This window comes from Enhydra lutris, unplaced genomic scaffold, assembly GCF_002288905.1.
Source record: "Enhydra lutris kenyoni isolate GAN:26980312 unplaced genomic scaffold, ASM228890v2 scaffoldscaffold6, whole genome shotgun sequence".
NCBI lineage: Eukaryota > Metazoa > Chordata > Mammalia > Carnivora > Mustelidae > Enhydra > Enhydra lutris.
The window spans coordinates 27,693,630-27,719,942 of NW_019154090.1; the positions used below are offsets into that span (position 1 = coordinate 27,693,630).

The window sequence follows — 26,313 nt, forward strand, 5'->3', positions numbered from 1 at the left end:
TTAAGAGAAGATTCACATGGGAAATGCTACGTGAAGTACAATGATAGAAGCGAGGGTCCACAAATGCTGCAGTGGCTCCAGGGGAGAAGTGGAGTCAGGCCAGTGGGGTCAGTTACAGTGGGCTCCTGGAGAAAAGGTGTGCCTACCTCTGCCTCCAACTTTTTCTTTTAAATGAGCTTTATTTTTTAGAGCAGCTTTAGGTTAACAGCAAAATCGAACAGCTAGTGCAGAGTTCCCATGAACACCTCCCCCTCCACTCCCACCTCCACTATCAGCATTCTGTACATTTGTTATAATGGAAATACCTGCATCAGTACACGTTCTCACCCGCATTCCATGGTTTACATTCAGGTTCATTGTTGGCAGTGTGTGTGGGAGTGTTTACTTTTTTTTTTTTCTTTTTTAAGATTTTATTTATTTATTTGAGATAGAGCAAGTGAACAAGAAGGCGGGGCAAAGGGAGAGGAAGAAACAGGCTCCCCACCGAGCAGGAAGCCCGACATGATGTGGGGCTTAATCCTAGGACCCTGGGATCGTGACCTGAGCTGAAGGCAGACATGTAACCAACTGAGCCACCCAGGAGCCCCGAACATGTTTCTGTTTGTAAGAACCTGCCCTGCTGTTTTCCATGGTGGCAGTACCATTTCACATTCCCACCAACAATGTCTGAGCGTTCCTGTTGCTCCACATCCTTGTCAGCATTTGGTGGTGTTAGTTTTTCAGATTTGGCTATTCTAATAAGCGCATAGTAGTATCTTGTTTTAATTTACAGTTCCCAAATGACACACGACTTGGAGCGTCTTTTCGTATGCTTATTTTCCATCTGCATATCCTCTTTGGTGAGATGTTTATCTAGATCTCTGGCCCATTTTTTTAATTGGGTTGTTTTTTCTCTTGCTGTTAAGTTTTAAGAGTTCTTTGTGTATTTTGGGTAATGATATTTTATCATATATGTTTTGCAAAGACTTTTTTCCCTGTCTGTCTTATTTTCTTATTCTCTTGACTTTATTTTGAAATTTGCTACTCCACAGAAAAGGTGGTTTGCAAAAATATGGTGAACGCCCATATGTCTGTCAACTAGATTTACCAGTGTTTAATGTTTTACCACATTTGGTTCATCTTTCTGTGTGCTCTTCTGTTCTTGAACCAGCTGAGAATTATCTCCAGACTTTGTGAACCTTCACCCCTAAATACTCCAGTAGCATCTTTATCTCCTTGTTCAGATGAGCGCGTCCTCCTGTATGACATTAGCACAGTGGTCACACTTGGGAAGCGTAGCGCGGACGCAGGAGTATCACTGAATACGCAGTCCATGCTGATATTTCTGCTGTCATCCTGGAGTGTCCTTTATAGCTAGTCTTTGGGCTTTTTGGTTTTGAGGGTTCTTTCTTACCCAACCAAAGATCTTCATGGCCCTTTAATTCCCTTGAATCCAGAACAGTTTCCTAGATGTTTGTTTTCCACGGCCTTGGTATTTTCGAAGACTCCAGATCCATTATCATGTAGAATGTTCAGATTGTTTCCTAGCGATCAGATTTATTAGGTTATTTGCTCATCATTTGATTCAGACCGATCATTTTTGACAAGAACATTGCATAGATGACACTGTGTTCTCCTCAGTGTCTCACTTCAGGTGCAGACGTCTGTCTCGTTGACTCTGTTCAGTTTGATCACTTGGCAATCACTTGGTGTCTGCCAACTTTCTCCCTGGTAAGGGCATCTGTTTTCCTTTATGTTTAATAAGTCATCTGCAGGGTTATACCAGCAGACCGTGAGTACTCTGCTTCCTAGCAGTCTTCCATCTAGCAGTCTTGGCATCTGTCCATGATTCTCGCCTGAGTCCGTTATTACAGAGATAAATGTAAGACAGTAATTTTCTGTCTTAATCATTCTTTTTACATTTATCGTCATTTAAAAAAAAAGGTTTTTTCCTGTCTCCTTTATTTTTATTTTTTTAAAATAAATAGACTTAAATGTAGACTTAAAGTTTCTTTTTTATTCTAAGTTATGGTCCATTTCTGTCATTCTTTGGATGCCCAGTGGGAACCCTTTAGGCTGCCTTCTTTGTCCTTTTGACATGTACCCATCATTCCTAGAGTGTTTCATACTTTCTGACACAGTAAGATGTCCCAGCCTCACCCTGTAATTTTCTTGTCCCTGCCTTGAAATCAGTTGATTTTTCTAAGGAACCATGATTTCTGTTAGTGGGGAATCATATTTAAAAACCAGAATCTGAGCTCTGAATATGCTCATTAATACTAAGGATGTCATTGCTTCCAGGCCCTTTCAGTGAGTGAATAGAGCTTAGAATCTTTTTCCTTAAAGTCTTTTCTTAAATTTTAAAGTGATGCTTTCATTTTTAATCTAACACTATGGGATTCTTACTCTTTTATTCTGTACTTTAGCTCTCTTCTGTGGTGAGAACTCCAGTTTCCAACAGCATCAACATATGTACTCATTTGTTTGATCCTAAAATACATAGTCTCTGACCTGCTACATCAGTATCAATGAAGAAAAAAATCAACCAAATAAAGTTTCAAGTACAGTTTCTTTCCAGTTCTTTTTATTCAGCAGTGTCCCGCTGAGGATGTACATAGTCAGAGTATTATGTTCAGAGGGTACTTACTCCTTTTCTGTAAGTGTAATGAAATTGTTACGTGGTTAGGCCCAGTTATTTCCACTTTCTTGCATCATAGGGACTTTTTTGCCATCCTCCTTGACCTTCTTGATTTTAGAGGAAGCCTGGCATGAGTGTAAATTCACAGTCATCAGAACAGCCTAGAAACCCTGATTAGAATCCTAATCAGGAATAACCGTTTTGAACCCACCCCACTCCTCTCAAACTTGCAGACCATCTGCCTCCATGATTGAGGCCACCCTTTCATCTCTGCCCCTCTTCCAAGCAGCCTTTGTGTGAGGAGCTCCTGACTTGTGCTCGGCTCACCACCTTCAGTTGATTCCCCACACAGAAGTCTGACCAGCCTTTTAAAAACATGGTCATGGTTAAAACCCTGGCTTGAAATCCTTCAGTGATACAACCTCCCATACATTAGGATGGCTACTATCACAAAACAAAACAAAACAAAACAACAAAACAACAAGTATTGTCCAGGATATGGACAGATTGGAATCCTTGTGCATGGTTGGTGGAAATTTAAAATGGTGCAGCCACTGTGGAAAACAGTGTTGTGTTTCCTCACAAAATTACATTACCGTAGAATCTAAGAATTCTGCTTCTGGGCATATACCCAGTAGCACTGAAAGGGTCCAGAATACATACTTGTACACTCACGTTTCTAGAAGCATTATTCACAGTAGCCAGAAGGTGGAAGCCACGTAGGTATCCATGAATACCTAGAACAGATGAATGCATAAACAGAACGTAGTATAGATGCACAGTGGCATACATACAGTGTGGTCTGTACCTACAGTTACTCAGCTTTAAGAAGGGAGGAAGAGCTGGACATAGGCTTCCATATGGAATAACCTTGAGGACATTAGGCTAAGCAAAATAAACCACTCACAAGCAAACATGTTATGATTCCGCTTAGATGAGATACCTATAGTAGTCAGACTCATAGAGACAGAAAGTAAAACAGTGGATGCCAGGGCTGGGAAAATGGGAGAATGGGGAGTTACTATTTCCTGGGTCCAGAGTTTTAGTTTTGCAAGATGGGGAGCTCAGAAGATGGCTAGTGGTGGTGACTGTAATCTGCACCCTCACACCGCTGAGCTCTATGCTTACAGATGGTTACGCTGCTAAATTTTATATGTATTTTCCCACAATTAAAAAATTTTTTTTTTCACTCTGAAAAATACTCAGAACCCTCCAGTGAGTGTTGTTTGCTCTTAGGATAAAAACAAAATCCTCGATGAGGCCTCAAGCCTAAGTCTGGCAACCTTATCCTGTACAACGTCCCCCCCAATGGCTGTGCCTCGGCCACTGTGCCACACGCACCGCTGCCCCGCTTCTGAGCTCTCCCCTGTGCCTAGAGCACTCTCCCTGACCACCTCACGCAGCCAGCTCCCGGTCTTCCTTCAGTTCCCATTGAAACTTGAGTTCCTCAGAGAAGCCTTTCCTGCCTGCCCACCAGGTCTGAAGTTTCATGACACCCTTTTAAGCATTTGATACGTCGGTATTTTATGGTTCGAGTTGGTCACCCCCACCCTGGCCTGTGATCTCCTTGAGGGCAGGGCCTGGGTCTGTTCTTCATATAGTGGCCAGTGGAATGAGTGAAGTGAGGCCAGCCCAGAGCAGCAGCCAGAGTGGGTGCTGCACACTGTGTGAGCCCCGCACCCCTAAGGTGGGTAAGGAAAGGACGTGGAGCCTTTCTTTTGACTTCTTCATTCTGGAATTGTATTGCAGGAGAAGATGATGAAATCTATGCAGGAACCCAGGTCCCGTGCTAGTCTCTACATGCCCATTCCAGCATTTAGTCCCCTTAGCAGTACTGCGAGAAATGATGACAGTGTCTCCATTTATTTATTTATTTATTTGTTTTAATACATTTGCTGGGATTATGTGCTGGGGGAGTGTTTTGTTTTGGTTTTTGGTGACTGTGAAATGCAGAGCCAACAATGCTACCACTTGTTGTGAGAACAAAAGGAGATGTCAGCACAGAGTGCTCAGGGCTGGGTGTAGCAGCTTGTAGTAAACATACAAAGGGAAAAATATCTCATCACCAGGAATCTCCATGGAAACTGAGGCTCTGAGAGCTGGGGTATGGATCTGCCTCCTGATTGTTAGGCCCACCCTCCCTGCTCTGTCCTATTGTCAGTGACATTGAACTGCCTATCTCTAATCACCTTCCCCCATCCAGCCCTCCTTGGTAGGTGCTCATGGCTTGTCTTGTCCACACTACGGGGGAGTTTGTGCCCGTTGCCGAGCAAACCCTGATTTCCTAAGGAGTAGGAAACCAGTTCCTTTCTGCTGTGCCCCTTCTATTTCTGCCCTTGCAGGATGATAGCCTATAGGCTGTCTTTGCTGCTACCAAAATGGCAGTGCTACAAAGGCTTAGAAATTGTGCAAGAATTTCAGACTGGAATTCTGCAGGTAAACACACATCCTACATAGAGGGATCAGAGGCCTTCTAGCTGTATCCCACACAGCTCATCTGATTGAAAGGAAAGAGGATTTAGATTTTCCCCTTCCACCCAGCTTGGTCAGGGAAGCAGCAAGGTCCCCAAAGTTCTGTGTTCTGAGCAAGAACCTGATTGTTGTAGGGATGTAGAAACCACAGGCCCTTAGATCTTCCAAGCCATTTCACGTGTTACACTTTTGAACCACCAACTCTTTCTTCACAGTGTTCTTTAGGATTGACACATTAAAGTGGTAAAAGTAAAATTATTCTGGTGGAAAAGGTAAGGGCAGGAAGTAGAGGTCCCTGGGCTTTCTCTTTTATCCTCCTTGGGCCCCCTTCTGTGAGAGAGAAAATTTGAAATCACTGATCTACTCTGAATTTCTCAGTCATCTTATGGTTGTATAATAAAAATGTATTTTTTAATTAAACGTTTTATTTTGAGGGGCACCTGGGTGGCTCAGTTGGTTAAGGGCCCAACTCTTGAGCTCAGTTCAGATCTTGATCTCAGGATCATGAGTTCAAGCCCCGTGTAGTGCTCTATGCTGGGTGTGGAGCTTACTTAAAAATTTAAAAAATCAAAAAATTTTATTTTGTGATAATTATAGTCTTAAATGCAGTTCTAAGAGATAATACAGAGATTCTTTGTATCCTTTATACATTTTACCTCAGTGATCACATTGTACAAAACTGTACAGCTAGGATGTTGACATTGATATAAGCCTTTTTAACACTGTAAGGATCCATCTTCTTCTTCTTTTTTTTTTTCTTTTTTTGAAAGGGGTGGGAGGGACAAAGGGAGAGAGGGGGAGAGAGAGAGAGAATCTCAAGCAGGCTCCAGGCTGGAGACTGACATGAAGCTCCATCTCAACCCTATGATCATGACCTGAGCCAAAATCTAGAGTCAGATGCTTAACCTGACTGAGATACCCAGCTGCCCCCATAAGGATCCCTCCTGATGCCCTTTTATAGCCACACCCACTGTCCCTCCCCATCCCTAACCCCAGCAACCACTTATTCTCCATCTCTAAAATTTTATTTCAAAAATGTTAAGGAACACCTACCTAGGTGGCTCATTTGGTTAAGGGTATGCCTTCAGCTCAGGTCATGATCCCAGGGCCCTAGGATTGAGTCCTGCATCAGGCTCCTTGCTCCGTGGGGATCCTGCTACTCCCTCTGCCTGCCACACCCCCTGTTTGTGCACTCTCTTCGCTCTCGCTGACAAATAAAATCTTTTTTTTTTTTTAAAGATTTTATTTATTTATTTGAGACCGAAAGAGAGATCACAAGTAGGCAGAGAGGCAGGCAGAGAGAGGGGAAAGCAGGCTCCCTGCTGAGCAGAGCCTGATGTGGGGCTCGATCCCAGAACCCTGAGACCATGACCTGAGCTGAAGGCAGAGGCTTAACCCTCTGAGCCACCCAGGTACTCCAAAATAAAATCTTCTAAAAAATACCTTTGCCTTAAAAAAAAATGTTAAGTAAATGGAATCTTACAGTATGTAAGCTTAGGCTTATGGGATTGGCTTTTCTCACTCTGCATAATGCCATATGCACTATGAACACTATGGACATAAGCATACCTGAATGCTGTGGACATTCAGGTACAGGCTTTAGTGTGGATCTAATTCTCTTTTCTGTGATAAATCCCCAAGAGCACAATGACAGTTGCATGTTTAGTTTTTTAAGAAACTGCCAAATGATTTTCTAGAGTGTCTGTGCTGTGTTACATGTCTACCGCCAGTGAAGGAGTGATACCATTTCTCTGCATCTTCACCAGCATTTAGTGGTGTTACTCTTTTTCATTTTAGTTATTCTGATAGGTATGTAGTATTATTTCATGGTTTTAATTTGTATTTCCCTAATGGCTAATGATGTTGAGCATCTTTCCATGTGTGTATTTGCCATCTGTGTATCTTCTTTGGCAAAGTGTCTGTATCTTTTGCCCATTTGCTTTCTTTCTTTTTTTTTTTTTTTTAAGATTTTATTTATTTATTTGACAGAGATCACAAGTAGGCAGAGAGGCAGGCGGGGGGGCGGGGAAGCAGGCTCCCCGCTGAGCAAAGAGCCCGATGCGGGGCTCGATCCCAGGACCCTGGGATCATGACCTGAGCCGAAGGCAGAGGCTTTAACCCACTGAGCCACCCACGTGCCCCTTGCCCATTTTCTAATTGGATTGAGTTTTTTTACTGCTGTATGTATGAGAGTTCTTTATATACTTTAGATGCAAGTCCTTTCTTAGATGATGGCTTATAAATGTTTTCTCCCAGCCTATAGTTTGTTTTTTAATTCTCTCAACAGGGTCTTTCACAAAGTTTTTGATTTTGATAATACTTATTTTATCAACTTTACAGATCATGCTTTTGGTGTCAGGAATGCTTTGCCTAGCTTTAGAGCCCCAAGATTTTCTCTTATGTTTTATCCTAAGCTTTTTATAGTTTTGCATTTTACATTTAAGTCTGTGGTCTATTTTAAGTTAATTTTTATGTAAAATGTGAGGTTTGGATAGGGGTTCATTTTCTTGCCTGTGGATGTCCAATTGCTCCAAACCATTTGTTCTTCCTTCTTTCAACTACTTTTGCAGCTTTTACAAAAAGCAGTTGTCTGTACTTAATGTGCGCCTGCTTTTAGGTTTTCTGTTTTTTCTCATTGATCTTTCTGTGTGTCCCTCTGCCAGTATCACACAGTTTTGATTAATGTAGCTGCATAGTAGACCTTAAAATTGAGTAGAATGATTCCTCCTACTTATCTTGTCAGAAGAGTCCGAGCTATTCCAGGGTCCTTGCCTTTCCGTACTAACTTTAGAATAAGCTTGTCTGTGTCAATAAAAACCTTGCCGGGAGTTGCATTAAGCCTGTAGATCATGAAACCTTTTATGGGGAAAATAGATATTTTCGCTATGAACATGGTATATCTCTATTTATTAAGTCTTATTTGAATTATTTTATCATCATTTTGTAATTTTCAGCAAGTAGCTCCTGAACGTGTTTTTGCTGTTTCTTTTCTGGAGGAGGGGGGTGATTATAAATTGTATTCTGCTCTTAGTTTTGATTCGCAGGTATTCACTGTTAGTATATAGACATGCGTGTTGATCTTCTATGCAGTCACCTTGCTGAACTCATTGTTCTTGGAGGTTTTTTTGGTAGATTTCTTGGGAATTTCAAGGGTGACCGTCATGTCATCTGCAAAAAAGGGAAGTTTTATTCCCCTTCTAATCTATATTTTTTCTTTTTTCTTATTTACTTATTGCTTTATTGCAATGGCTAGAACTTCAGTGTTATGTTATTTAAGAGTGGTAAAAGAGAACATCCTTGCCATATTCCCAGTCTGAGGCAAAGCATTGAATCTTTCATTATTTTAATTTTCATTCAAATTCTGACTTTATTTACTGGATTTGTAACAACTAATAGTTGTTCTGTTAACTTAATTAGGTAATGTATGTAAAGGACTTAGAACAGTGCCTGTCACATAGTAAGTGCTCAATAAATATTAGTTGTTGTATCATTATTGCTCCATATATATGAGCAGCCTTTTCCCAAAACTCAGTATTTAAGGTCCCAAGAACATACTACCTAAATCATATGGGAATACAATCCATATTTGCCACTTTTACCTGTTCAGTAACTTCCCAGTTAAAGGGAAATAAACTTAATTTGTAAGACTTCTACCTCTCTTTCCATTCTAGTAAATCTTAAAAGGGGGAAGAAAGTCATAGCTCAGCTTTTGTTCCATCTTTCCCTACTCCCCAGTCTTTCCCTCCCACTTAGCTTCAGAAATATCCTGCAGTCAGCTCAGGGCTTTCATTATTAAAATGATTGTTATTGTGGTTTTTTTTTTTTCGAGGTTTTTATTTATTTATCTGACAGAGCACAAGCAGGGAGTGCAGCAGGTAGAGGGAGAGGGAAAAACAGGCTCCCTACTGTGCAGAGAGCCTGATGTGAAAGGCTTGATCCCAGGAACTGGAGATCATGACCTGAGCCGAAGGCAGACACTTAACCTAGCAAGCCACCGAGGAGCCCCTATTAAGTATTTTGTTAACTGTGGATTTTTGTTGGTGTTCTTTATGAAGCTCAGAGGTTCCCTTCTGTTCCTGGTTTGTTGAGTTTTTATAATGAATGGATTTCCATGTTGGTTTTGGTCAAATGCATTGGATTTGGTCAAATGCGTTTTCTGCATCCGTTGATAGGATCATGTATCTTTTCTTTGCTTATTGATACGGCAGGGATTTGTGAATTCTGAACCAGCCTTGCATGCCGACAGTGAATCCTGGGGGTGTATGATTCTTTTAATATATTTTTTAATTCTACTTGTTAGTACTTTGTTGAACATTTGTGCATCCAAGTTCATGGGAAGTGCGGGTCTGTAGTTTTGTTTTTTGTGCTCTTTTGTCTGGCTTTGATGTGAGGCAATCCTGGCCTCATAAAATGAGTTGGGAAATGTTTCTTCCTCTCCTATTATCTGGAAATAGCTGTAAATTAGTCTTAATTCTTCTTTAAGTGTTTGGTAGCATTCTCCACTGAAATCATCTGGCTCTAGAGATTTTTTGTTTTGGGTGCTTAAGTATGAATTTTTTTACTGTAATAGAACTCTTCAAATTATTTTATTTTGGCTGAGTTGTTAGTGTGTGGTTTTTGAAGAATTGGTGTGTTCTAAGTAGTTGAAGTTGTTAGTATTCTCTTATTATCTTTCCAGTGACAATACATGTGTTGTAATATCCCATGTCATTCTTGCTATTGGTGATTTGTGTCTGCTCTCTTTTTGTGTTTGCCAATCTTGCTGAGAGTTTGTTGATTTTATTCATTTTTTGGAAGAACCTTTTTATTTTTAAATTAATTTTCTCTCTCATTTTCCTATTTTCTCTTTTATTGATTTTTATTCTTTATTATTTCCTTACTTTAGCCTTGCTTAGGGCTTTTTAAAAAAATTTTATTTATTTGACAGACAGAGGTCACAAGTAGGCAGAGAGGCAGGCAGAGGGTGGGGTGAAGCGGGCTCCCCCCCCAGAGCAGAGAACCCGATGTGGGGCTCCATCCCAGGACCCCAAGATCACAACCTGAGCTGAAGGCAGAGGCTTTAACCCACTGAACCACCCAGGTGCCCCCTTGTTTAGGGTTTTATTTGCTCTTTTTCTAGGTTCTTGAGGCAGAATTTTGATTATCCATTTCCTTCCTCTTTTCCAATGTGAGCATTTAGTGCAATGAAGTTTCTTCTCAACACTGTTTTAGCCATATCCCTGCCTATTTTTTCCTAAGATTTTAAAATTTATTTTAAGAGAGAGTATGCAAGTTGGGGGAGGGTCAGAAGGGGAGGGAGAGAATCCCAAGCAGATGCCCTGCTGAGCGGGGAGCCCCATCACAGGACTCCATCTCTCAACCCTGATCATGACCTGAGCCAAAATCAAGAGTCAGCCACTCAACTGACTGACACACTAGGCACACCTACCCCACATAATATGTCATATATTTATTTTTATTTAGTGCTTTGTATTTTTTTTTTCATGTCTTCCTCTGTGACCTGAGGGTTTTCTAGAATTGGGTTAATTTCCATTTTTTAGAGACTTCCTTCTATTTTGATGTTTGGTACCATTCCATATGGTCAGAGAACATACTCTATATAGTTTCAGTTTTTTAAAATTTGTAAGATTTGCTTTTTGGCCCAGGATATGGCTCATTTTAAATTTCAGATTTTTAGGAATTCTGGAGCACTACCCACTCATTGCTACCTCAGCCTGCCTCAACACTCAGCTACAGCCCACCGTGCTTGGCTGTCACAGGCAGAGAAAAGAGGCCCAGCGTAGCCTTCCGAGGGCTCTGAGTTGGTGACAAAACTGGACCTTGAGCCCCCAGAGCCCCGCCTACCTGGACCAGGAACCTGGTTCATCCTCCCCAAGAGCCTTGGCCGTCCATGACCCTTCCCATGACCCTTGATGAACACACAATGAGGCTGAGGAGAGGGTTGGGCAGGTACAGAGGAGTAGCCAGTCCTGTGCCCCTGCACTGTCACCTCTTTCTAATGGGGTGGTAAGCGAGGAGGGGCAACTCAGATGCCTAAGAAGCTTAGGCCCAAATCTCGGAGACGACACCGGGCTGTTGCCCCCCTCACACAGGTCCGCCGGGCGGCCTGTCCCCACCCTTGCAAACAGCCCAAGTGCAAAGCGAAGAGCTATCAGGGCCGCCACTGCCGCCGCCGCCGCTGCCAGAATAGTGTATACGGGGTCGCTAGCCAGGTGCAAGCAGTTGACACCTCGTCTCCTTCCTACAGGACCTACAAGAACAGTGAGGAGCTTCGGTCTCGCATTGTGTCTGGAATCATCACACCTATCCATGAGCACTGGGACAAGGCTAGTGTCAGCAGTCCCCACCGGGAGTTTCCGCCTGCCACTGCCAGAGAGGTGGACCCGCTCCGGATTCACCCACAGCACCCACACACGAGCCGGCAGCCTCCCTGGTGAGTACAGAGCCCCCAGCAGGCAGCCATCCCGTGCTTCTGCAGGGTTCTAGCCATAACCATCCTGCCACGCGGCCCCCTCTCTGGCTTCCATGTGTCTGCAACAGATTGTCTGGGTCTTGGTGGATGGAGACAGAAGTGGAGCATTGAGTTCTGATACAGCTCCTAGTCACCCTTACTACCCAGCTTCTTTGTGTTGCAGGGACCAGGGCTGGGCATTTCAGGGAAACGCGGAGATGCAGAAGTACCTTCCCAGAGGGGTTGGAGGCCAACTGTCTTTCCCATTCCATTTTATTCATGGTAGCCACCTAACCTCTTTGACAGCTTCAGAACTTTTCCAAAGCAACATGGTGTATGAGCATGTCTCATCCAAGATCTTACCAGATTAGGGTGGCAGCATCTACGACAGGAGACTTGTGCTCTGAGGAAGGAGACGAGAACCAGCGGGAGACCTTAGTCTCTGGCTGAGACAGCGCTTTTCCCAATTTGGAATCCCCAGTGTAGCACTAATGGGGGCCTGGGGCATCACCATGGGGCCATAATAAGCACCCAGTAAGTGTTCACTGCCATTGTTATTTTATCCTGTTTTGCAATTAACGTATCTTTGTTTAGTTAAAAAATGGGAAATTAATTTATTGCAATGAATAATAATTGGTAAGTCTCTGGTACTCTTCAGAAATCCTGTGGGGAGGGCGAATACTAAAAAGTAGTTGAAGGGTTGGGAACAGCTTGTCTAATCTAACCTCCTTATTTTATAGACAGGACCACAGGTAAGATGACCTGCCTGAGGTCACCAGCCACTAATAAAGAGACAGGGCCAGGGCTGCAGTTCAGTTATCAAATCCCAGTGTAGTGCTATGGCTATGATGTGGCCAAATCTGGTGGCAAGATTTAAGAACAATCCCTGGATGGCGATCAAGAGGGTTGGGGTGGATTTTTACACCTTAAGTAGATAGTAGTTCTCAGCTGTCTCAGACTCACTGGCCATGTCTAAACAAATACTTTGTGGAATCTCCTTTACTTTTCTTGAAATGATATTCATAGATAATCTAACCGAATGCACACTTCAAAAGGAATCAGTATAAAGTCCTAACTGTAATATAAATGAGAAATAGAGAGTAATTAGTAAGATAATGTCTGTTTGATCATGTAGATGCTTAAGCAGAGTTACACTGGAAAATATAGTCAGACATTTGCACTTGTATATGGAATTATGTAGAATTTGACAGCAATAAAAGCTGGCATATACACATGTATTCAAGCCAAATTCAAATACTATAAACTGCATTGCTGTTACTAACATGACTCTTTTGAAATGATGAACAGTTCTTAGGAGTATGGCAAACAAAATATTAGATGGAGAGTGTCTCATTAGACTTGGATAATTTATGAAGGCTTTACACCTCCCTGAACACCTAACAAGACTTTGGAAAGTTGTGTGGGATGCAGGTCATTTTTCTAATGTAGAACTCGTTATGTAGAATGTGCCTTGTCTCTAGCGTCCGCCTCAAGTGCTGTGAGGATCCTCCAACCACAGAGGCAAGCAGGAATCCCCCCAGGGCTTCCACAGCAGCACCTTGAAGCTCTGCCACCCTAACTAGGAATCAGACCTGGAGTTTTTAATTATGAAGATAAAACTTCCTAGCCTTGGAAGAATTGAAAGAATCAACCATGTTGCAGCATCTCCTGAAAGAACGTACCTAGGCACAAATCATCAGCGTTTGCTGAAACCTTTAGGTAGCAGGCTGATGGAGAACTTTATAAAGAATAGATCCAGGCTGATAGCACCTGAGCCCATAGATCAATCTTAACACTAAAAATGGTGTAGCCAGACATTTTTAAGTGTTTTCTGATATGATGCAGCAGTAAGTACACAGTAGCCTGGGTTTAGATCTAACTCCCAGATGAAAAGAAGCATGAGGGATAGAAGAATGAGTTAAATAGACACATGAGGATACATGTGTTGCAGCCCAAACTGGAACATTTTAAAAAACTGAACATTTTTTACAGGATAAATTAACCTTGTTTTCATTGTCAAATGAATGGCATGAGGAAAAAAGGGAGAGCGGGGCTGTTATTAAAAGAGTTATATCAACTAAATACAGTGTTTGACCTTGTCTGGATCCGTGGGGCCCTGATACCAAAACCAGACACCTCAGAAGAAAGCTACGAACCAGTATTCCTTTTGAATATAGATTTTAAAATCCTCAACAAAATACTGGCAAAATAAATCCAGCAACGTAGAAAAAGGATTATATACCATGACCAAAAGAAATTTATCCCAGAAATGGTTGGTTTAACATCTGAAAATAAGTTAGTGTATTATACCACATTAATGGAACAAAGGACAAAACCACATGTTCATTTCAGTAGAGAAAAAGCGTTTGACAAAATCCAACACCCTTTCAGAATAAAAGCATTTAGCAATAGAAGGAGTTTCTTATTCAATAAATAGCATCTGCAGAAAACCCACAGCTAATATCCTAGTTAAGGAAGAAAGACTAAATGCTTTCCCCCTAAGATCAGGAGTAAGACAAGAATGTCTACTCTTGTTACTTTTATGCAACATCATACTTGAGATTCTAGTCAAGACAATCTCTCGAGAAAAAGGAGAAGTATCTAGATTAAAAAGGAAGATGTAAACAAACTCTTTTACATGAACTCTCATATATAGGACATCCAAAGAAATCTTCTAAAAAAACTTTTAAAATAAACAAGTTCAGCAATGTGACAGGATACATGATCAAAAAACAAAAATCAGTTGTATTTCTGTACATGAGTAAGGAATAATCTGAAAATTAAGGAAATGATCCCATTTATAATAACCCCAAAAGAAAAAATACTTAATAAATTTAACAAAAATTAACTTGTACACTGAGAATTATAAAACATTTTTGAAAGAAATTAAGATTAAATAATGGAAACACATCTGTGTTCATAGATAAGAAGAATTAATATAGGCAATATTCTCCAAATTGATATACGTATTTAGTGCAATCCCAATCCCAGAGTTTCTTGTTTGTAGGTTTTTTGTTTTCTGGGGTTTTTGTTTTTGTTTTTGTTTTCAGAAATTGTCAAGCTGATCCTAAAATTCATATGGAAAATCCAAGAGAACCAGAATAACCAAAGCAATTTTGAAAAAGCAAAAAGACTCACACTTTCCAATTTCAAAACTTATTACAAAGCTACAGTAGTCAAGACAATGTGGTACTGAAATAAGGATAGACATGTAAAGCCAAGGGAATAGAATTGAGATCTAGAAATAAACCCAGGGGTGTCTAGATGGCTCAATGGGTTGAGCCTCTGCCTTTGGCTCAGGTCGTGATCTCAGGGTCCTGGAATTGAGGCCTGCCTGGGGCTCTCTGCTCAGCAGGGAGCCTGCTCCCCCCCCCCCACTGCCTACCTCTCTGCCTACTTGTGATCGCTCTCTCTCTCTGTCAAATAAATCAATAAAATCTAAAAAAAAATTAAAAAAAATAGAGATAAACCCATACATCCATGGGCAATTGATTTCAGCAAGTGTGCCAAAACAGTTCAGTGGGGGAATAACAGTCTTTTCAAATGGTGCTGAAACAACTCTATGTCCACAGGCAAAAGAATGCAGTTGGACCCCTTCCTCACACAGAAATTGACTTAAAATGGATCATAGACCTAGGCATAAGAGAACTATAATACTCCTAGAAGAAAGCAGGAATAAATCTTTATGACCTTGACAGTAGATTCTTAGATACAACACCAAAAGCACAAATTGGACTTTGTCAAAATTAAAGAACAGTCAAGAAAGTGAACAGATAACCCACAGAATGAGAGATAGCATTTATGAATCATAGTTGACTGTAGGCTTGTATCGAGAATACATAAGTCTTACAACTCAGTAATAAAAAAGCCCAGTTTAAAAATGGTTCAGAATAATTAAAGTAACCCATGAGCATGTGAAAGATGCTCAAAATCATTAATCATCAGGGAAACAGAACTCCACAGCACAGTGAAATAGCACGTACTTCTGTATGTGGATGTCCATAGTATATTCATACTGGCCAAAAAGTGGAAACAGCCTAAATACCCATCAGCTGATGATCAGATCTACAAAGTGACAAGTGTGTACACAGTGAAAGTTATTCACCAGTAAAAAAAGGATGAACTACTGATGGATGTCACAACCAGTGTGAGCCTTGAAAACATTTTGCTGAGTGAGAGGATCTACATATTGTATGATTTTATGTGAATTGTCCAGAATAGGCAAATCCATACACACAGAAAGAAGATTAGTCATTGCCAGGAACTGAGGTGGAGGGATTGGTGGGAATGAATAGGGAATGACTGCTAATTGGTACAGAGTTTCCTTTTGGGTGCAGAAAATACTCTTTTTTTTTTTTTTTTTAAAGATTATATTTATTTATTTGAGAGAGAGAGCATGAGAGGGCAGGGGTTAGAGGGAGAAGCAGACTCCCTGCCAAGGGGGGAGCCTGATGTGGGACTCGATCCCGGGATTCCAGGATCGTGACCTGAGCCGAAGGCAGTTGCTTAAGCAACTGAGCCACCCAGGCGCCCAGGTGAAGAAAATATCCTAATAAGAATATTTGCACACTCTGTGAACGTCTAAAGATCACTTCCCTTTATAGTATAACTGGGTGAATTTTGTGATATGTGAAATATTATCTCAGTAAACTGTTAAAAAAAAAAGTCCTAGCCTTGCCTTGGCTTTATTGGAAATGTGAACATATAACAACAGAAATGAGGTCTCTGGGTTCAGACTATAAGAAAATTGATAATTGCTCATGATTGAGACTTCTGTGTCTTACCTTCAACTAGAGAGTAGTTTGTTGGTACCTAAGTGGTATTTTATGGGTTCATCATCATACCAGCAGAAGTGATTTATTTAAAATAAACTGCTGAATGCTTCCCCCCTTAGAAACAAGGCATAGGTATCGACTCTTACCAGTCTTACTCACCATAGTACTGAAAGTTTTGCTACCACATTAAGATGAGAAATAAAATTAAAGGATACAGATAAGAGAGGAAGAAATAAAACGGTTCGTGTTTGCAGATGACCGTGGTCTACATAGAAAATCTCAGGGAATCTACCAAATAATAGCAGTAGCAACAGTAATAATCATGAGTTCAGCAAGCGTTACCAGCCCAGGGCTCAGAATGAATGTGAGCAAGTAACTCAAATGGGATCACAGATCTAAATGTGAAACTTCATGCTACAACACTTTAGAACTCACAGGAGAAGATCATCTGGATCCAGGGCTTGCTGAAGCATTTGTAAGACACTAAAAGCACAATCTGTAGTAGACATGGTTAAATTGTACTTCATCAAAATTAAAAATGTTTTTGCTCTATGAAAGACCCTGTTAGGAGAATGAGAACATAAACTACAGGCTGGGAGAAATGTTTACAAACCACACATCTGACAGAGCAGTTGTGTCTAAGAAGATACAGAACATTCAAAACTCTACGGGTTTAAAAAAAAGTCTAATCAGAAAATGGGACAAGGAGGTGAAGAGATGGCACACTGAAAGGATACACAGATGGCACATAGCACATGAAAAGGTATTCAACACCATTAGCCATTAGGAAATGGAAATTCAGCAGTGAAATCCTTCACACCTACTAGACTGGCTAAAAGTAAAAATAAAAATGGTACCAAATGCTGGAGACGGTGCAGAGAATCTCAGTCTCTTACCTGTTGGTGGTGGGAATGTAAAATGGTACGGCCACTCAAGAACATCGGCCGTTTCTTAAGCAAACACTTCCTATTAAGATCTAGGAATTGCACTCCTAGGCGTTTATCGTCAAGAAACAAAAATTATGCCCACGCAGAAGCCTATAGACAGATGTTCATAGCAGCTTTATTTGTAATAGTCAAAAACTGGAAGCAATTCAGATGTCCCTGAGTTGGTGAGAGGTTATGCACGCTATGGTGCTGCCCGAGGAATACTCAGCAAGGTAAAGGAGTAAGAAAAAGCCAATTCCAAAAGGTTACAAACTGTATGATTCCACCTTCACAAAACCTTCAGAATGACAGTATTAGTAGATGTGCTAAACAGATCAGTGTTTGCCGGAGGCTAGGGATGGGGGCAGGCTGTAGGTGCGACTATGAAGGTGGGCTAGGTAGCATGAGGGAGCTTTGCGGTGGTATCACTTGGAGAAAACTGGGTGAAGGTGCGCAGGATTTCTCTGCACCCTTTTTCCAACTTCTCATGACTCTTTAATTATTTTAAAATGAAAGGTATTTGAAAATGTAGATGCTAAGGAACCACTTAGGTTCTTAAGTCCAAAGTATTTCTTGAGCTCACTAGGTTTGCAACACTAGATCCAGCCATGGGTGCTTCGTGAAGACCAGTAATGCCATCTGCTCCTGCTGTCCTCTCATCAGGGAGGGACAGCGTACTAGGGAGCACGTAGAAGAGGAGCCTGAACCACACTTGGTGTTCAGGGAAGACTTCCCCAAGGAGGGGCTGACCTCTCGGCAGGCTCCTAAAGAATGATTAGGATGCATTAGCCAGTGCAGAATGGGATAGGGAGGGTGTCCCAGCATGAAGGCCTGGCCTGTGCAGAGCCCTGGAAAGATAAGAAGTGTGTAGAGCCAAGTGGAATGGTGGGGGCGGGGAGGGGGGCAGCAGTAAGACAGAAAGCTGAGACTCATTGTTTCCACATGCCACTCTTAGCACGTGGGACTTGGTCCCTTTTTTTCTGCCACCCCACCCACCTCCCCCATATCAACGAGAGAATATTATATGGCAGTCTGGAGCACAGGCTTTGGAAGTCGATCAGCTAGATTCAAACACTTACCTTGTAGCTTGACCTGTCCCTCGGTGAGCACATGTTGCCTCTGAGAGCGCCTTGGTCTCCTCATCTGCACCTTGAGAATTGTTATGCTGGTCTGCAAGGTCTCTTAAGATTGATATGTAATGGATGTCATGTGTTGAGTTCATTGCTCAGAATATAGTAAAGGTTAGCTACTCACTCAGTGGACCCCATTCAGATAGCAAGTGGAGATCAAAACCAGACTGAAGGTGTAATGAGTGGACGGTCCTCCCAAAGACAGAACCTTGTTTTATGTTCTTAAATACCTAGCGTCCTCCCCCCACAAAAGGATTTGATGCCGTGGAGCCACTTAAGCTGTGAGAGTATGGACCTGGGGGTGTGTGGGGTGACTGCATTTAGGCCCAGCCCCTTATAGACATGGTCTCTTTATCAACATTGGCTGCATTTATCAAGGAGAGGAGTAATTGCCATTTCTTGGTTGTCGGCCGTGTTGACCGCCGAACCAGGTGCTTTCATTTATGGTGGCTCATCTTCCAGACAGGCCCGTGAGAAGGTTGGTAGCTTCCCTGCTCTACACAGGAGGGGTCGGTAGATAAGGAAGTAATGTGGCTTCCCAGCTTTACCCAACCAGAAGGGGGAAGGCTGGGCCCAGTCTGCCCTTCCGTGAGTCTAACTCTGCCCATGCTTTCCCCACTGTACCCTTCAGTTTTAGTTCATGCGATAATCAATTTGTGTACAAATCCAATATAGTGAGTGTACACAGTGTGGAGAAAAATCCATCCCCTTGCCGTCCCTCAATTAGGTCTTTCTCAAGCCAGTCTGTCTCCCAGGACTAGGACACTGCACTACGTGAGAGATGGTCAGAGAAGAGGCAGAATGTTTAGGAGGCTTTTTGTCAGCCGCTCACCCCCCTCCACCCGCACTCCTCGCCAGCCCCCTTCCTCCTCTGTCGGCACAGATGTCTGTGATGACACCGATTCCTTTATTAGAGCCCCCACCACCACCAGGTTGCTGGGCAACCAGCACTCACACTTTCACCTTTTTGTTTTTTCCTCAAATGCAGGATTTGGGGGGTGGGGCTGTAGGGCAGGAAGGAGGGAAAGAGCGGCACAGGAGCCGGCCCATCTGGCTGCTGCTGGGTGTTAATTAGCCCAACACGGGAACAGCCGAGGCTTGTACTCGGAGTGGGAAATAGTCAGCCTCTGCCTCCTTCACAGAGGACATGGTTCCATGTCTCCCTGCTCGCTTTCCACACCCCATCTTGTGTAGCCCACCCCTGGAAAACTCCAAAAGCAAACACATAGGGTGTCCGTCTTGGGACAGAAAGAGACCTGCTTCCCTAAGTGTGTGGAGATGTGTACCCGGAGTTTGTCAGAGGATACTGGGCATGACGCAGGCTGCTTCTCAGCCAGCAGTACAGGTGGAGAGGACATTCCATTGTGGTGGAGAATTGATAGTGAAAAGTAGGACTGTCCTACTCCTGAGATCTCTAGGGGGAAGAATTACTGAAAACAACCCATCTGTAAGGGAAGGTTGTTTTTTTTTTTTTAATCTAAGCCTAACTTTTGTTGTTGTTGTCTTACAATTCTAACCCATTTCCCTTTGCTCCATCTGTCCTCAGGCAGACCGTATGCCCCAAATCCTATTCGCTCTTTTGAAAAACCAGCTTTTCCTACGCTTAACGGGCTTCACTAAAAATAAATCCTTAGATACAGAGCTCTTGTCATTCAAGATTCATTTTCAGTCCCAATCAGCCTGTCTTTACATATTTTTAATGTTTCCAATATTTTGTGTTCTGCATTTTCTTTTTAAAATTTCATAACCTGTTTACTAAAGTGCTGAATCTATCTTTTTTAGTATCTGATATTTTATTTTGCTGATATGCTATAGTTTGCCTAACTTCCATGGGATATTTTAAGCATGTTCAATTTTTCATTTTACATAGTAAAGCTATATGCATCTGTATATAGTTTTTTTCTTTTGCTTCGTTTGAGTTATATTTTCCATGGTGGCAGATCTCAACATTTTTGGTCTCAGAAAACCCTCTTGAACTCTGAATTATTGAGGAAGAATTATTAAATTTTGAATTATTAAAGAGTTCTTGGGGCACCTGAGTGGCTCAGTTGGTTTAGCGTCTTCTGCCTTCAGCTCAGGTCATGATCCTGGGGTCCTGGGATTGAGTCTTGCATTGGGCTCCGTGCTTAGTGGGGAGTCTGCTTCTCCTTCTCTCTCTACCCCTACCCCCATTCATGCTCTCTCTCTCTTGCTGTCTCTCAAATAAATAAAATCTTTTAAAAAAGAGAGTTCTTGTTTGGGTTCTATCAGTCAGCATTTTACCATATTCGATATTATAGCTAAAATGTTAAAAATACACATTTATTCATTCACTTAAAAGTAACAATAATGAACCCGTTACATGCTAACACAACTAAGAAGTTTTTACAAAAATACCTATTTTTTTCCTCAAACATAAAAATTTGATGAGAATGACTTGTTTCACGTTGTTGCAGACCTATTTATCATCAGGCATGGAAGACAAGATTCTCATTTCTGCTTCTGCATTTAGTCTGCAGGCAGTGATGTTTTTGTTGAAGCCTTATCAAGATAGTTATTAGATAAAAGAGTGGTTTAATAATGTTTTCAGTGGTGCCTGGGTGGCTCAGTCAGTTGGGCATCCAACTCTGGATTTTGGCTCAGGTTATGATCTCAGGATCATGGGATCGAGCCCCATGTCAGGCTCTGTGCTCAGTGCAGAGACTGCTTGAGATTCTCTCTCTGTTTCTCCCTCTGCCCCTCCCCCTGCTCGCTCACACTATAAGTAAATAAATAAATGAAATCTTAAAAAATAAAAAATTAAATCCACTGGTCTTTCATGTCCTTTGAGTGAATCTTTAACCCAGGTATGATATTGGAAGATGGTATATTGATCATTTGGGAAATATTGGTTCACTGAGTTATGTAGATCTGCTAAAGGCTGACTCATTATCCAATATCAAATCACATTTATTAATATTACCCATCTCTTCACCATCAGTACTGGGAGGCCATCAGATTTGAATACAAACTTCCAAATTGCTGATTTTCACTTGAAAGTTTTGTTTTATCATAAGCAATAATGTCAGTTGCTTTCCTTGTGGTAACAGGCTCACATTGTTTTGAGAAATGTCTTAAATTAAAAGACAAAAAAAAAAGTCTGAATAGCCATGGTTTTTCTGTTAGTCATTCTTTCAAGTAAGAGTGGTTTTCCGTGAAAAAAAATGGCCAGTTCAGCTGGCAGCCTAAGTGCAAAAGTATTGATAAGTACAATTGTACTTCTCTATGCCGCAGAAGTGCTTTATGCATGTTTCCCATCTCATTACATAGAACAGGAAAAAGAGGTGTGTTCAAAGATGGCAGTTTTAGAACACTTGGTAATTTTTTACTACCTCATCTAGAACATTCTAAAGTGACACTGGATGCGCATAGTGCGTGGCTGATGGCTGACGGGGGGCGGGGGGCACGCTCACAGCTAGTTCAGGGCCACTGCTGGGATTCATGCTAAGGCCTCAGTGGTTTTGCTCACCACCGCTTTTGTACCATCAATGCAGATTCAACACAGTGGAAAAAAGCACTTAGCTTCTGAGATGAAATAGCTTTGATCTCGTGGACCCCCGCGAAGCGAAAGAGTTTCAGGGACCACTCCCCCAGGATTCTGTGGAGGACATTTTGCGTCCTTTCTTTTTCTTGTTAAAAAAATGTTTACAAGCCCTGTTAGTCATCCCCTTTTGCTGAGGAGTCTTTCACATCTCTTGCTCATTTTTCTCTTTTGTTGTCTGGTCTTTCTATGATTTGTAGGCATTGGTTATATAATCTGGATTTTAGGTCCTTTGTCAGATAAATGTATTACAAATATCCTCCCTGTGTAGCTTGCCTTTTCACTCTGTCAGTGGTTTTTAAAATTAAAATGTTCTTAATTTCTATGTAATCTAGTTTATCAGTGCTTTCCTTTTATGTTTGGTGGTTATTTTTTTTGATCTGTTGAGAAATCTTTGACCTACCCTAAGGTCATGAAGTGTTTCTCATATTTTCTGGACGCTTTGTTGTTTTACCTTTTGTGTTTAGATTTATAATCCATTTGAAATTAATTTTTATGTGTGGAACAAGATAGGTTGATATTTTACAGTATTGCTATCCAGTTGATCCAGCACCATATTTTGAAAAGAATTATCCTCTACCTATGCCACCTTAATAATTAAATTTTCATTTTTCACTACTCATGAAGTTATTATTTCCTGTTCTTCTTTTTTTTTTTTAATTTGACAGACAGATCACAAGTAGGCAGAGAGGCAGGCAGAGAGAGAGAGGAGGAGGAGGCAGGCTCCCTGCTGAGCAGAGAGCCCGAATGCGGGACTCGATCCCAGGACCCTGGGATCATGACCTGAGCCGAAGGCAGAGGCTTTAACCACTGAGCCACCCAGGCACCCCTTATTTCCTGTTCTTAAAATTTGCCTTCTTTGCTTTTCCTCTTAGAGCCAAATAAATTTGATCTCTTCAGTTTTTCCCATGGATGGTCAAGTTAGCTCAATAGTAATTGTGCAGCCTCTGCTTGTTGAGTGTCAGCTATTGCAAGCAATAAGCTGGGCCTTCATCCATATGAAACATCCATATGCTCTTATTTAATCCTCTTAACCCTGAGAGATTGGTAAGGGCTATCCCTATTTTACAAGTATGGAAACTGACGTTCACGTATAATAAGTAACTTGATCATAACCAGTATAAAGTAGAAGTTGTGATATAATAATAGAATATTGGATACCACTTAATTGAACTCTTCGTTATGTACCAGGTGTTACACTTTTGTAAACATTCTCATTTGATACTTAAAGCATCCTTGAGAAATTGATAGTGTTGTCAGATTTCGCAGGAAAGAAAGCTAGGGCTTAGAAATTTAATTTCCTGCCATAACTCAAACAGCTGTTAGGTGGTGAAGCCAGAATTTGAACTTGGGTCTAACTCTAAAACCTTTGCTTTGACCTTCTCACAGTTTCTCATTTCCGAGTAGGTCTGTCTAAATGTTGCTTGTGTGTCAAGCACTGTACCGGGCACTGGGATTACATGACGAGGTATGGACCCAGCCTTCAAGGAGTTCACGGTCAATCCAGGCTGATGGCCCTGTTCATCCCAGATCATAAGTCTTTTAAAAACAATGACGTGTTTCTGAGGTCTGCTAAAGCACAGAGAAAGGTGATTATTCTGAAGGACTGATTGGTACAGGATAGAAGTAAAGGTTTCACAGAGATAATGCTCGATGGGTTAAATTTTAAGGACTAATACAGTTTTTGTGGTATTGGGAGTAATTGGCATGCATTGTTGTGGGGACAGTGGGTATAAATGAGGCTATGAAATCATCTCGTGTGTGTGCGTGTTGTGGGGGGCAGCAAGGGAGGGAATAGGGCCATTATATTTCACCTGTACTGGCATGTGGAAGGAATAGGGGAATGTAAGGAACACATTACGAGGGCCCCTGTGGGCTAAGGAGCTAGATTTGATCCTGGGTAATGGGAACCGTCAGAACATTTGGGGTGGAAAGCATTCTGATTGGGACCCCTTGAACCACTGACTTTTCTTTTGAGGAAGAAGTTAGGTTCTGACAACTATTAATATTTAATAAGCCCTTACTATGTGCCAAGTAGTTACATTAAGTTTAATTTGTAATCTGTCTTATTCTTCCTAATGAAACTCATAATTCCTCATAATGAAATTCCTCCATTTTACAGAGAAGAAAACTGAGGCACAGAGAGGTTAATTAACTTACCCAAACCAACACAGCACAGAAATTGGAGCAGGATTCAGCCCTAGTATTTCCTCCTTGCAACATGCATGTCAGCAGTCACTTCAAAAGAAACAGTCTTGTCTTAGACTGTTCTGAGAACAAAGAGAAAGTAGTGTGGTTGGAGCTCAGTAAATTGGTGGGGTATAGAGATAGGTGATGACCCTGTAGGGGTAAGCATGGACCAGGGCATGCAGAGCCTTGGGGGCAAGATCAGAAGCAGTAGGAACCCCTGGGTATGTTTAACAATGGAGGGGCTTCATACTGTTTACATTTTATTTTTGAATCTCTCTGGCTCCTTTGTAGAGAATGGATCACAAAGGGACAAGAGTAGAAACAGGAAGACCAGGTCAGGAGCTGACACAGGCACTCAGGCAAGAAACTGTGGTGGTAGGTAGTAAATGGCAGACAAGGCAGATGATCTTGGGTATATTTGGAGCTACACCTGACAGGATTTGCTGATGGGTTGGCTTAACAAAGGGGAGACAAATCAAGGATGATGCATCTGGGGTATTTTTGCCAAAGTCATTTCTGATTTGGGATTACCACAGCTAACACCTCAGTGAATGTACTTCCAGACTTGGAGCACATCTCTGAATTATTTCCATAGCATCCATTGCTGTAAGTAGAATTACTCCATTAAGGACTAAGCCTGTTTTTCAAGATTTTGATGTTGCCCAGTTGCCCTCCTAAACAGTTGTAACTACTTGGCATTTCCACTATATTTTTTGTTTCCCTATCCTTGCCATCTTGCTGGAATTAGTCTCCATTTTCTTTCAAATTATTTAGAAATGCATGATCCCAGTAACATTTGTAAGCTGACTGAACTCAAATTCAGTTCCTTGTTTTTGTATGACTTGAGGTCCCCATTCCTCATTGGCTGTTGGCTGAGAGCCTCTCTCTCCGCTCTTGAAGACTTCCGACATCTCTTCTCACATGGCCTCCTCCATCTTCAAAGCCAGCAATAGTTTGTCAAGCCCTTCTCATGCTTTGACTCCCCCCCCCCATCTTCTCATTTGCTGCCAGCTAGAGAGAATTTTCTACTTTATAAGGGCTCATATGAGTACATTAGCCCATTCAGATCATCCTTATTTTGAAGTCAGCTGTGCCATATTACATAAAACAATCACAAGATTGATTTCTCATCTCATAACATAGGTTCTGGGGATTAGGCAGTGTGGAATACTGAAAGGGGCCCTTTCTAGAAATGTTAACCTACCACAGCCTACCTTCTGGCCTCCCAAATGCAGTATACATCTTTCCTTCCCTAGGATTCTTAAGAGTTACCCATTCCTGCTTAAGCTCAATGTCAGATCTTACTTGAATCTCCTCAGCTTGCAGGACCCAAATCTCACCTTCTAAATTGTCTAAGTCAGATGCAGCTGAGGCTCCTAAACACAACTCCTCTATCTTTTGGGCAGAGAAACAGATTTGCCCCCATCACACAGTGGTGGGACAGGCAGAGGATAACAGTTACTCATTTCTGACAGGAAAAAAACATGTACAGAAAAATTATTACTCACACCATTATTTATAGTTACACAGACCAGAAGCAATACCAGTACCTACAGTAGAAGCATAAATTTTTAAAAATTTGCTTCACTTGAATGATTATTACTTGGTCATTAAAAATGTCAATAGCAAAGACAGACAACTTGGGAAATACAGGACATAAGTGGAGGAAAACAGTGGGGTCTAAAATTATAATTTCATAAAAGCATATTTATGGAGGAAGACTAGAAAAACAGCAGTAAGAATCATTGCGTTAGATTATGGTAACATTTTTCTAACAGTTTGTTAGTATAATTTGTGCATTTTTTTTTTTTTTTTAAATCTTTGTTCACCTAGCCTAAATGCATTATCAGTTCCCAGTTCACCCTTAAACTCACAGGATATCCGCAGGGTGGGGAAAAGGAAAGGGTTAGTGTCCCATTTGCTTAGAGTGCTATAACTGTGCTCCACATGAGCATGTATATGCACTTTTGTCTACACTTCTCAGCATCCCCATGTCCCCAGTCCTAGGTTTCCACACTTAGCAGAACAGAATACATATAATACACCAAAGTTTCCCAGCTGAACTTGTACCCCGATGGGCCTAGCCATTTGTGTTCCCCAGAGTAACAAAATCGGGTCACTTGAGAACTTGTGAAAAATGCAGAATCTCAAGTCCCATTCTTGGTCTTCTGCATTAAAACCTGCACTTTAGCA

At 41.5% G+C, this 26,313-nt stretch overlaps 1 protein-coding gene across 2 annotated transcripts in view; it reads left to right on the forward strand.

Moving 5' to 3' along the window:
- LOC111141447 (proteasome inhibitor subunit 1) overlaps positions 1-26,313 on the forward strand; it is a 43,764-nt gene that overhangs the window by 9,380 nt on the left and 8,071 nt on the right. For both annotated transcript variants that reach the window (XM_022494010.1, XM_022494011.1), the window contains one exon: positions 11,337-11,522. In XM_022494010.1, the coding sequence (XP_022349718.1) occupies positions 11,337-11,522 (186 nt within the window). The remainder of the gene's footprint in view (positions 1-11,336; positions 11,523-26,313) is intronic.